Source organism: Peromyscus leucopus, chromosome 10, assembly GCF_004664715.2.
Source record: "Peromyscus leucopus breed LL Stock chromosome 10, UCI_PerLeu_2.1, whole genome shotgun sequence".
In the NCBI taxonomy this organism is placed as follows: Eukaryota; Metazoa; Chordata; class Mammalia; order Rodentia; family Cricetidae; genus Peromyscus; species Peromyscus leucopus.
Window position 1 is genome coordinate 89,403,179 of NC_051071.1, and position 12,798 is coordinate 89,415,976.

The window sequence follows — 12,798 nt, forward strand, 5'->3', positions numbered from 1 at the left end:
ACAATCCTGAACAACAAAACTGATGTTGGTATCACCACCCATTGGTGAAAGAATCCATGCCAGTGTTGTGTGAGGAATAATTCATCTTCTCTATTGATAAGAGGCTTTCAGTGGACCTGTCTGCACATCTGGGAACAAGAGCAACAGACTCTGGCAAACTTCACCACCCCATGTGTCCCTCTCTCATAAAGAGGACAACATGCCATTTGCTCTGGTAGGACCAGGGTCCCCCTCAAAGGAAAATACACTTGAGCCTGGGGATGTCCTGCCACACAAGAGTAGCAATCACTCCTTGGGCACATGCTCTGTACAGTTAATACAGTTCACCTAAGTATTCAATTCTCTACATCAGTTTTATATGCACATTTATCAAAATGTAAAAGCAAAGTGAACTCTACCAACATGTCCTTTAGGTAATGAGGTATTGTTAGGTTCCTTTTGAGAATTAATTTTAAAGACTGCCTGGATAATCCAAAGAAGACAATTTGGGACACATGTATTTGTCAATCCAAGAAAGCTTTCTGTTTATGTTTTTTTTTAAGTAAGGGTAAGACTAGATTCTCAAAATTGGACTGTTATTAGAAAAACTGTTTTAGTTACATTAACAAGTTCTATTATTGTTTAAAAACAATAAGCAGGATTTTTTTTCAATCTTAACATTTTCCTTGTGCTGAGCTTGCCCTTTTCCCCTGAGCAAGGATGTCAGCAGCCTTTCTCTTGGGTGTAAAGTGTCCCACTTCTTCAACCTTCTGGACTGTGCTCTCAGTTAATGCCACAGGAAGGGGCCTCCCAGGTCTCTTTCAATTTGTTTTCTTTTTTGTTTTGTTTCTCAGATTTTTAGCAGCATGTGGTTCCCAAGCAGGAAACCTTGGGCTGGAAAATTTGGCAGAGGGGTGAAAACTTGGTAAGCTAAGTGAAAGCAAAGTAGAGGAGAGATCCTCAACACAATTGATGAGAAACTGACTTTAGTTTCCCTGGTGGGAATGCCTGTGGACTCCCTAAGATAGGTGACATGTAACATTCATGTGGAGAGAGACCCCCAGGCCTTTCTGAAAGCTATTTTAATCCAAAACAAATCTATTTAGTTCTGAATTACTCTAAGATAGTCTTCATCATATTAGCAGCAGTATGGGGAAGGACGGAGGCCTCTATATATATCTGAGGAGGTGTGCATTCCTACCAGTGTATATTAAAGTTTTCTGTTATTTGTTTACTTGTTTCTCTGGTATTTGTGAAATTTCATCTGGATTCCTAACCAACAAAGGCCAATCTACTTCCCAGAATGTAGGGAGACTCCCAGGCGACAGTTTAACATCATAATATCCTGTGTACTCCTTCTGAAATTTCCAGCCATATATTCTCTGGGGCAAATTTATTCTGTTATGGACCCATATTCTCACTCTTAAATATATAATCAAACATGAGAAGGGAAAAGGGGAGGGGCCACACAGGCTCTTTCCATCTTATTTATATGTACACATTCAATCCTCTTTAACCCTCCACCCAAAGCACTGGAATCAATATAGAAGCACATTTCACTTTTTAAAATCTTCTACAACGATGCTCAGGCAGTTCTGGGCTCTGGAAGGTGTCTAGGCTTCCCTTCTACACTCTGGGGTAGAAGGACCAGAACCAACAATGGGCAGAACTCCTTGACATGGTTCCTTGCCCTTGTTCTTTCCTCTGTGTTGTGGGGTCCTTGCTCTGGGATGGCAGCAGAGACCATCTCCTCAGATGGACCGGTCCACAAGCACCATGTTTGTCTACTGCCCCATGCCCTGAGAGTCCAGCACCCCAGCAAGGAGGGAGGTGAAAACCATTTCACCATACCCCAACAGGAGTGCCCAAGGATGTTTCAGGCTTTCAGTTCTAAGAACCAGAATGCCATGGCTTCCCTTATAGAAACTAGTCTACAGTCCAGACTAGTAGGCTTTGCAGAGGACTCTGAGTCCAATCCTGAATATGATGGAGCAGAACTTTCCATCTGTTTATCCTTATCTCCTGTATGTCGTGACTTACATCTTGATTGGGTGTTGTTACTATGTGCAGTTAACTAGAAATGCTGAAATATGGGAGAGGGGAATCCAGGAGGTGTGGGGTGAAGTTGCAAGTATGCTAAAATATAATGACCATCCCACCTGGATGTTTTCTGCTTTTTGTTTTTCTTGTGGTGAAAGAAATACATAGGGGACACTGGATATACTACTATAATGGCAATGACAGACCATTCATTTTCTGATTCTATTTATGACCTGCTCTACAAGATGGAAATCATCTATGATGCTGTGTCTAGTTGAGTCATAGGTCCCAGACGAGAATCTACTGTTACTTTTCTAAATGGATGTGGTATTACACTGACTTCTAATGAGTTGTGACACCCATAGATTAGTACATCTCAGGCCTTCATCAGAGGAGCTTCCTTTTGCAGGATATGGTGATTAACACATACCCACCACAGGTCAACATACAGAGAATAGAGACTGCAGGGGATCCAGCCCTGAGTGGGATATCTGTATATCATACCCCTCCTCCCAAGGATCAAGGATCAGGATGTAAGAGGCTAGAGGAATTGTAAGAGCCAGAGGCTGTGGACAACTACAACAAAACAGGGTTCTCCTGTCACTATTGGGCAGTGACACATGGGAATGCAGTGCAGTGTGACAACATGGGAACACCTGTACAAGATCAAGTCAGAGAAGATCCCTGCATGGACGGGAGAGGTGGACATGAAGTCCTATGTGGTGGTATTGTGTCCCCCAATATATTGTGCGCCCCAATAAACTTATCTAGGGTCAGAGAACAGAACATCCACTAAACAGACATAGAGGCCAGAAAATAGTGGCACACACACCTTTAACCTTATCACTTGGCAGGCAGAGGTCATGTGGAACTCTATGAGTTCAAGGCCACACTGGAAACAGCCAGGCATGGTGACACACACCTTTAATCCCAGGAAGTAATGGCAGGAAGCAGAAAAGTATATAAGACATGAGAACCAGGAACTAGAGGCTTTTTAGGCTTTTAAGCTTTTAGGCTTTTAGCAGCAGTTCAGCTGAGATCCATTCAGATGAGAACTCAGAGGCTTTCAGTCTGAAGAAGATTCATGGAAACAGGATCAGATGAGGAGTTGTCGAGGTGAGGTTTGCTGTGGCTTGTTCTGTCTCTCTGATCTTTTAGATTTCACTCCAATACCTGGCACCTGATGTGTGTGGTTTTTTTTTTAAGACCATTTAGAAATTCATCTACAGTCCTACACCTACCTGAGGAGCTATAGGAAGTTGATGGCTGCTGGCAGGGGGAGCGAGTTTTCTTTAAGGATGTGGCCCCTGAGGGCCTACACATGCTGCAGTAGATGGCCCTACACACAGGTACGTATGAGCAGTGCTAAGTAGACCCAGAGGTTTATAAAAAGCGAAACAAAGCCTGAGTCAGGGAGGGGAGAGTGGAGAGAGTGACAGGAAACGCAGCTGTTACTTTCCTGCTGCTGTGACACAACACCATGATCAGGGAACTTGTAGAAGAGAGAGTTCCTTCAGCCTCAGGTTTCCAGAGTGACAAGAGGCCATCCTAGCAGGGAGGCATGGCAGCAGGCAGCGGGCTAGGAAGTGGGAGAGGAAGCTGAATGCTCACATCCTCATGTGACAGTGCAAAGCAGAGAGGGAATGGACGAGGGACAAGACTATAAACACCCAAGTCCTGAAAGATTAAGACAGGGTATCCAATTACAGAAAGATGAGCAGTAGTATGCTAATTCAGGAGATTGATTAATACTTAGGAGTCTGGAATCTTCAATTATTTCTAACCCTTTACAGAATACAAGTGAGTCCTGAGATAGACTCCTTGTGATGAATACTTACATTATCCATGACCTTTGCTTCCCATTAGAGACTACTGAATAATCCAAATCACCTTGCTGTGGTTAAAACAGCAGACAGGTCTCTCACTGTAGCATGAAAGGAAGGCTGCAATCTTCCTTGTTCTGGGGAATCAGCCAACCATACCACTTTCTTGAAGATCTAATTTATTATTGTCATATAATATGATCCCAAGAAATGTCTGGTAAGAGCTCACTAGAAAGGGCATGTTAACCACATCATAGAACTGACATCAGAGCAGGATCCACAAAGCCTAGGAGGAACGGTGGCTCCTTCTCTCCTACAGATGACAATAAGCTTTAGCATAAGACCTCATGCCCCAAGTACTGATGTGTCAAGCATGTACACGTACAATAAGGAATACAAGGAAAATTTTCCTCTGATAAAAACACAATTCACACTCACCAGCATGAATATAAAATAGACAGCCATGAGTTGTGTTGGTATAGCTGCTGCATTCACCCCTGTTTTTAAAGACAGCGGTAGGGAACTGGCAGAACAAGCCAAAATCATGACAGTAAGTATCATAGTGAAGAAACCCTTCGCATCTGTGTTTACTCCTTAGAAAGAAAAAAGTGGGGTCAGTCCAGCTACCTAACACCAGACAACTGTACAGTTTTCAAATAATACTTCAATCACCAAAAAGACTACTAACAATTTTATAGCCACCCTACTACTCTGGGTCTTCAATTTAATTGCTTTCTTCCATGTGAGTTCCCAAAATTGTTATACAGTTTCCTTTTAAAAAATATTTATTCTATTTTTATTCATGTTTATGTTAATGTGTATCTGTGGGAATGTATGCCATAAGTGTTGGAGGCCAGCAGAGGGCATCAGATCTCCTAGAGCTGTAGCGAAAGCTGCCTGGTGTGCCTGATGATGTGGGTGCTGGGAGCCAAATTTGGGGACTTTAGAGGAGCAGCATGTGCTCTTAACCAATGAGCCTCTCCATCATCATCATATGGCTTTAATTTTATTCTTGCCACAAACACCTTTACATGTAATGCCTATTCTCTTTTATACATAATTATGAGCAATTTATGAGATCCTGACATGTAGAGCTACAGGCAATACAATGGCCAAAATTCTGCTGCCTTCTCTCACAGGAGAATTACCAATAGAAAGTGTTCATGTCCACATTGTCTTGTGTTTATTATAACTGCATTGATAATGTAATTGGGGCCAGTACTGTGCTGGTTAGCTTTTGTCAGTTTAACACAAGCTTAGGTCATATGGAAAGAGATAACCCTAATTAAGAAAATTCTTGCATTAGATTGGCCTATAGGCAAGCCTGTGGGGCATTTTCTTGATGAATTATTTATGTAGGGGGTCTTAGACAACTGTGGATGATGCCATCCCTAGGCCGGTGGTCCTGGGTTCTATAAAAACAATCAGGCTGAAGAAGCCATTAAGAGCAAGCCAGTAAACAGCATTTCTCCACGGCCCCTGCTTCACTTCCTGCCTCCAGGTTCCTGACCTGACTTCCCTTCTAGAAGTACATTGAACTGTAAGATGAAATAAACCCTTTCCTCCCCAAGTTAGTTATGGTCATGGTGTTTATTACATCAATAGAAACCTAACTAAGGCAAGAATTAAACAACCTTGTAGTATTTTTGACATCTAGAGGCCAGGAGGGTGCCTCCAACTTTAGTGTTCCCTAGGAAATCACCATATAACTGCTATGCAGGAAGACAATGTGTTCCATAAACTGATTTGTAATCTTTATGGACCTAATGCTTTGAGTCCTACACAGTTCTGTGTTTTTAAAATAGTTACAGGGACACAAGTTAAATCATGGGGGAGATGAGTTCCATGTCTAATTGTTTTAAAAGTTATTGTTATTATTTTATTATCGTGTTGTGTACAGTACATGTGTGGGTATGGGTGTGCATGTGCTAAGGTGTGTAATTGCCATAGTGTGCATTTGCTATGGAGCTGAAGGACAATTTTCTGGAGTGATTCTCTCTTCCACTGTGGATTCTGAGGACCAGATTCAGGTTGTTAGGCCAGCAGGACAAGCAAATTTCCCATAGCCATCCCATGGCCTGAATGACTGGTTATGAATGATAAATCTCTTATAAAACAAAGTCTAAGCTTTATCAGTGCTTATATTTCTCTGTGTTTGTGTGAGTGTGTGTGTCTACGTGTATCTCTGTGTATGCATGAGTATGTGTGTGTCTGTGTGAGTGTGTGTGTGTGTGCATGTGTAAAAATTATGGAAATTCGAAACAGTCTAGAATGAAGCTTAACCATATTCACAGATCAGTCTGTGCACATATTTTAAATAATATATATATTATATAATTTCAAAAAACTCCAAATTTACTGTCCTCTCTCTTCATAAGCTGGTAGAGGAAGATAATATATACGTTTAAATATTTTACACACATGTACATATTTATGAGACATCATCCATGTCTCAATATTTTATTTGCATATATAGACATTTACACAGAAACATAGGAAAATATACAGCTGGAGTCGAGAGATGACTCACTGACTAAGAGCATGTGCTATTCTTACAAAAGCCCTAGATTATGTTCCCAGCACCCACGTGGTGGCTCACATTCTCCTGTAACTCCAATTCCAAGAGATCTCACAAACTGTTCTGGCTTTCCCAAGAACTGCATTCACTTAGTGCACACACACACACACACACACACACACACACACACACACACACACAGAGAGAGAGAGAGAGAGAGAGAGAGAGAGAGAGAGAGAGAGAGAGATTCAAATGCATAAATAAAGTAAAAATAAATCTTTCACAACACCTATAGATAGATATCTAATAATTGATCTTGCTCCACTGGCACTGTCTCAAATGTGTACATTATGTCTACATTCATTATAATACACAGAATTTCTAGTAAAAACAGTTTCATAAAAAGGTTTTGTAGTATTTTGTGAACAAGTCTTGGAGACTTTCCTCTCACTGAACACCTGTTTTAGATGGCACACAGTGGAGACGTGCTTTTCTACTTTAGACTTGCCACAGTTGTACAAGCAAAAACAAGCTCCCCTAAGAGTAAAGACACATTCTCTTGCTTTGTCACTTACCTGCTATGCTGAATACTATAACAGTAAATGCAATACTTGGTAATAACAAACTGGGTACCAGCTCACCGAGCAATTTCCCAAGGAAATATGGTAACACTCTGTAGTATCCACTGGTATGCTCATGTCTACAGAGACAAAGATCACATTATACATCCTTAGATTAGTCCAGAAGACACAGGCGAAATGCTGGCTACACTGACTTCTGCCTTGACAGGGAGCCTCACAGGACAGTGTCCCCTGTGCTCCAGGCTGACTCCCATACACGTCCCCATCTTAGGGACCAGCATCCCCAGGCCAGCATCCTGATGACATTCTCACTAGGATTCTCCCCATCAGAGAACTCTACTTTGTTTTGTCCACTCTAGCCACACAACAGCCCCTCGAGGGAAACAGCCTGATGTGCCCACTCTACTCAGAGTCCCTGAGGAGCATCTCATTCCTACCTCACCTCAGACAGTGGTCATGGAGACTTCTCTCCTTCCAGTTCTCATGAAGAAGGTGACACTGTCACTCTGAGGTCACAGTGCCCCTTCAGGACACTACATCCTTCTCTCCAGCTACTCTCACTTTAGGACAGATGTACTCCTTCAATAATCTCTCTTTAAAACCATGAATCTTTACCAGATATGAAACCCAATCCTTTCCCTTCCTGGCCCTTCCAAATCCCAAGTTCCTCCCCTCCCAGAGTCTTCATTGTTGCTGTTGTTGTTACAGGATTATCAGTGTGGGCTGGCCTTAAATTCCATATGCAGCCAAGAATGACCATCCTCCTGCCTCCACCCTGGTCCCAAGTGCTGAGATTACAGGAATACCAGCCATACTCAGGGGTTTCTGATACTGTGAATCTAACACAGGATTTCAGGCACACAAAGCAAGCACTCTAACTACTGAGCGAGGCCCTCAGCTCTTCTCTGATGACTCCTCTCCTGGGCATGTACTTGGAGAAAAATCTTGGCCATCTTTGAGAGCAGTGAATCCTAAGCATATGCCACTGGAAAAAGGTTCTTCCATGTTTGAAAAACACAGAAGATAAACAGCCCTTTTATATTCAGTTGCTGTCTGGCTCTTTCCAGCCCCCATCAAGAGGAGACTCTCATTCTTGTGCAGCTGTGCCTCTCCAACCCCAATGTGCTGCTGAACCCACCACACTTAAGCTCTGCGACACCCCTGACATCTTTCTTTGGGAGGTTATAAATTTCCAGTGATCTTTAGGCCCTACTATTGTACTGTTCTCAGCACTGAGATCTGGTGACCACACCCCAAATTTGAAACTTTCACTGAGCAGCAGACATCTCTGCTCTTGATTTCCCATTCATTTTTTATTAATATTAGTAATCTCTTTACATACTTCCAAACACCTGGTGCCACAGCAATGGTAAACACAAACTTTTATAATTTCTTAAATTTTCAACTAAACAAATTAAAAGGCGGGGGTGGGGGGAATACTGGGATTTTGTGAGATAACATTCTAGGTTCACTATGAATTTAAGCAACTTGATCACCGGTCCCCAATGCCTGCTCCTGGAGCAGGGGTTACTCACAGAAAGCGATCACAGTCGATCTTGAAGAGCTCCCTGGTAGACAAGCTCCTGACACATTCAAGGCCTGTGAGCAAGAAGAGCAGGTTGGCTCTGGCCAGAGAGAATAGAGGCAAAAGAAAACAGCAAATTCAACATTAGAATGGTTTTATCCCAGTTGAGCTTGTTCTCTATATAAGAAACCTCACAAAGATTTTTTTTTAAAGCAGGACTGAAGAGATGCCTCAGCAGTGAAGAGTGGTTGTTGCTCTTGCAAAGGAGCCAGGTTTAGCTTCCAGCACCCACATGGTGGATTCCAACCATCTGTCATTCCAGTTCCAGTAGATATAATGCCTTCTTCTGATCTCCACGGTCTCAGGCCACATACATGGTACAAATATATCCATGCAGGCAAACACTCATACACATAAAAATAAAATAAATATTTAAAAAACATAGAAGGAAAATGTGGAATTGTTCTTGTTAAAAATGTCAGACCATATGAGTCCCATGAATTATTTATCTTCTCTGTCTCCATAGAGGTATCTATTAATCAAAGTGTGTCCTCTAAAATCCAACAATTAGATAATGACCATTAATGTAATGATGTATAGTATACATCATACATACATACATACATTACATAATGTAAAGTATGTCTTTTAGGAGTACATTAGTCTTAATTGAAATCATGAGATTGAAGCATCATATGTGATCTGTGTTAAACTTAGGGGAAGAAACAGCAATGCAGTGTCTGCCACAAGAGGTCTAACAGAAGGTGGCCAGACAGGAAGAGCCTGGGAGAGAATTCTCATCTCAGACACTCACACTGCAGTGTGGAGACACATTTCCATTAAATACACTGAGCTTACGGCACTTAGTCATGGCAGCCCAGCCTATCACTCCAATTTAACTAACAAAGTTGGTAAGCATCATTCCTAATGTATAAAGAGAGAAACATAAAGATTAATAAAACTCCAAGGAGTTTTCATATCCAGTTGACTGTGTTGATTCACAGAAGAGTAAGAATGAAAACATGAAACAGTGGATGGAATCTCAACTCAACAGCTTACTACAGACATGGACTGCAGAAATATCTGTAAAGCCTTGATTTGATTATCCTTAAAATAGGCCAACAACTTCCTGCATGGTTTCCAGAGAGCTCGAAAAATAAATTCAGTCATGCCTATTTATGAAGAAATAATTTTTTGTTGGTGTAATAGAGGATGGTAAGCAGGAAGGGAGGGAATAAAAAGCCCTCTGCAGTTATCTGTTTCCTGGACACACATGTCAGGTTCCTCTAGACAGATGAATGATTGGGTCCTAACTGCCGGCTTCTCAAGTGACAGTCAGAGGTCAGTTTAGCAGGAATCTTAACAGTTCTTATTAATAAAAATCAAACCTGAGCCAGGTATTGGGGTGAACACTGGAAGATCAGAGAGACAGAACAAGCCACAGCTAACCTCACCTGGCCAACTTCTCAGCTGGTCTTATTTCCTCAGACTGGAAGCTTCTATGTCCTTATCCTAATGAATCTCAGCTGAACTGTGCTGCTCAATACCTAAAAGCTTAACCAGCCAAATGCTTCTAGTTTCTGGTCTTCATGCCTTATATACCCTCTGCTTTCTACCACCACTCACTGGGACTAAAGGTGTGAGTCACCATGCTTGGCTGTATCCTTGAACACATGGATTTCTGCCTCTGGAATGCTAGGTTTAAAGGCGTGTGCTACCACTGCCTATCCTAAGTATCTAGTGGCTTTTCTGTTCTCTGACCCCAGATAAATTTATTAGGATACACAATATTTTGGGGAACACAATACCACCACAGGTCAGTGACTCTCTTTATCTAGGTACACAGTGGTGGTTAGATATCCAGATAAGATGATGGGGGACCTTGTTGGAGACTAGGTTTCCTTGTACATTAAAGAAAAACTCCATTTTATAATCTACCAAAGGCCAAATTAAAGAAAAAGAATGGAAAAGAAAGACAACCTAAGAATGGGTAAGACTCTGAGAAGAGCAGGAAGCAAGACCTCCAAACTCCTGGAACTTGGGAGAGAGAGGCATGAAGACTGCTGCAGACTGAGGCCAGCTTAGGCTACATGACAACTGTGGCCCTCCTTCAAATGTCCAAACATACAGCAGAGAACCTTAGCACTCCATGTCCAATAATAGAGTGGAGAACTTGGACACACACTCACCAAACAGAGAAGAGGACCTAAACTAAAGCCAGCCTGGGCTACACGACAAGTTCTGGAACTGTCAGGTCATAACTGTGGCCCTGCCTCAAAGCACCAAACAAGAGCAGAGGACCTAACATGAGCATCCAGTGACCAACCATAGAGCAGGGGACTTGAGCACTCCATGACCAAACATAGAATGGAAGAGTTGGGCACCACATGACCAAACATAGAGCAGAAGACGCGGGTTTCTCCACTGTCCTAATGAGCCAGTCTTGTTTTCAAGGCTTTATTCTACTAAATGTACAACTTTCTCTTTCTCCACTCTTCCATTCTCACACATACCTGTTCCCTGATGCTCAGGGCCTTCTCCCTCTCTCTGTATCCAATAAGTTGTCCTCAAGTTCCATTTGAGCTTATTTTCATATATTTTATCAACAAAACCAAGAACTTAGAAAGGGAATATTATGGCCCTGGCTATAGTTAACCATGTATACAACATCTACTTTCTTATCTGATTTTTTAGATATTATAATTGTAGATTGACAACCTATAGCTACATATTGAAGGTATAAAACTAATATTATTCATTAACAATTTTGTGAAATAATTATATCAAACTAAATTAGATGTTGCCCATCACTACAAATATACACCATTCTATATATTATATAGAATATATTTCTATATAGAATATATTTCTAGTTATTATTTCTATACTAGAAATATATTCTCAGAAACTTCAAAATGTGTATTAAAATTTGTTGGATTGAATGTGCTGTACAATTTATTTCAAAGGAAAAAATCTTACTTCTCCTGTTTATCAGATTTTATACTCTTTCTCCACTGCCCTGGCAAAGTGTATACTATGCTACCTGGAGGTCAATTGCTTCATAATTCACATCTAAGTGAAACATGTTTGTTGTTCTGCGTTTGAACTATTTTACTTTGCATGATGTTCTTCAAATCTTCAATTCTATTCATATTGTTACATATTCCCATTTTAGAAGTAAGCAACATTTTGAGTCACATTTTCTTTGTAATTATTTTTATTAAGAAATTTTTCTTCACTTTACATACCAACCAGATTCTTCTCTCTTCCATCCTCCCATCCCCAGCTCCCCTCCCCCAACCTATCCCTTGTTCCTTCCTCCAACAAGGTAAGGCCTCCCAAGGGGAGTCATCAGAGCATGATACATTTAGTTGAGGCAGGTCCAAGCCCCTTCCCTTGCATCAAGGCTATGCAAGGTGCCCCACCATAGGTAATGGGCTGCAAAAAGCCAGCTCATGTACCAGGAATGGATCCTGATCCTACTGCCAGGGGAATCCTTAAGCAGATCAGGCTACACAACTGTCTCACTTGTGCAGAGGACCTAGTCCAGTCCCAAGGAGGCTCCACAGCTATTGATCTAGAGTTCATGAGTTCCCACTAGCTTTGTTTGGTTGTCTCTGTAGATTTCTCCATCATGGTCCTGATGCTCCTTACTCATAGGATCGCTCTTCTCTCTCTTTGACTGGACTCCTGGAGCTTATCCTTGGTTGTGGATTTCTGCATCTGCTTCCATCATTTACTAGATAGAGGGTATTCACCGATCTGATGACTGGGGTAGGCCAGTTCAGGCACCCTCTCCACTACTGCTAGTTGTCTAAGCTGGGGTCATCCTTGTGGATTCTGAGAACTCCCCTTGTAGCTGAAAGTTTTCCTGTGTCCCGCCCAGTCTGCAGCTGTTCAAACCCAAATAAACACACAGAGGCTTATATAATTAAGATCTGTATGGCCTAATGGCTCAGACTTCTCACTAGCTAACTCTCACATCTTAAATTAATCCATTTCTATAAATCTATATTTTGCCTCGTGGCTTGTGGCTTACCAGTACCTTCACATCTACTTCTCCTGTCAGCGGCTAGCAGTGTCTCCTCTACTTTCTGTCTTTCTCTTTCCTCACTCTCTAGTTGGAATGGCATTTAGGTTGTTTCAAGGTTCTGGCTATTATGAATAATGCTGCTGTGAACAGAGTTGAGCAAGTGTCCTTGTGGTATGATTGAGCATCCCTTGGGTATATGCCCAAGAGTGGTATGACTAAGTCTTGAGGTAGATTGATTCTCAGTTTTCTGAGAAACTGCCATACTAATTTCCAAAGTGGCTGTACAAGTTTGCACTCCC

At 41.7% G+C, this 12,798-nt stretch overlaps 1 protein-coding gene across 1 annotated transcript in view; it reads right to left on the minus strand.

Annotated features, from left to right (window-relative positions):
* LOC114691798 (ATP-binding cassette sub-family G member 3-like) overlaps nt 1-12,798 on the minus strand; it is a 50,449-nt gene that overhangs the window by 11,547 nt on the left and 26,104 nt on the right. Inside the window, exons 10-12 of the mRNA XM_028867325.2 lie at nt 8,477-8,566; nt 6,936-7,060; nt 4,281-4,435 (exon numbers count right to left, since the gene is read on the minus strand). Coding sequence (XP_028723158.1) covers nt 4,281-4,435; nt 6,936-7,060; nt 8,477-8,566 — 370 coding nt within the window. The remainder of the gene's footprint in view (nt 1-4,280; nt 4,436-6,935; nt 7,061-8,476; nt 8,567-12,798) is intronic.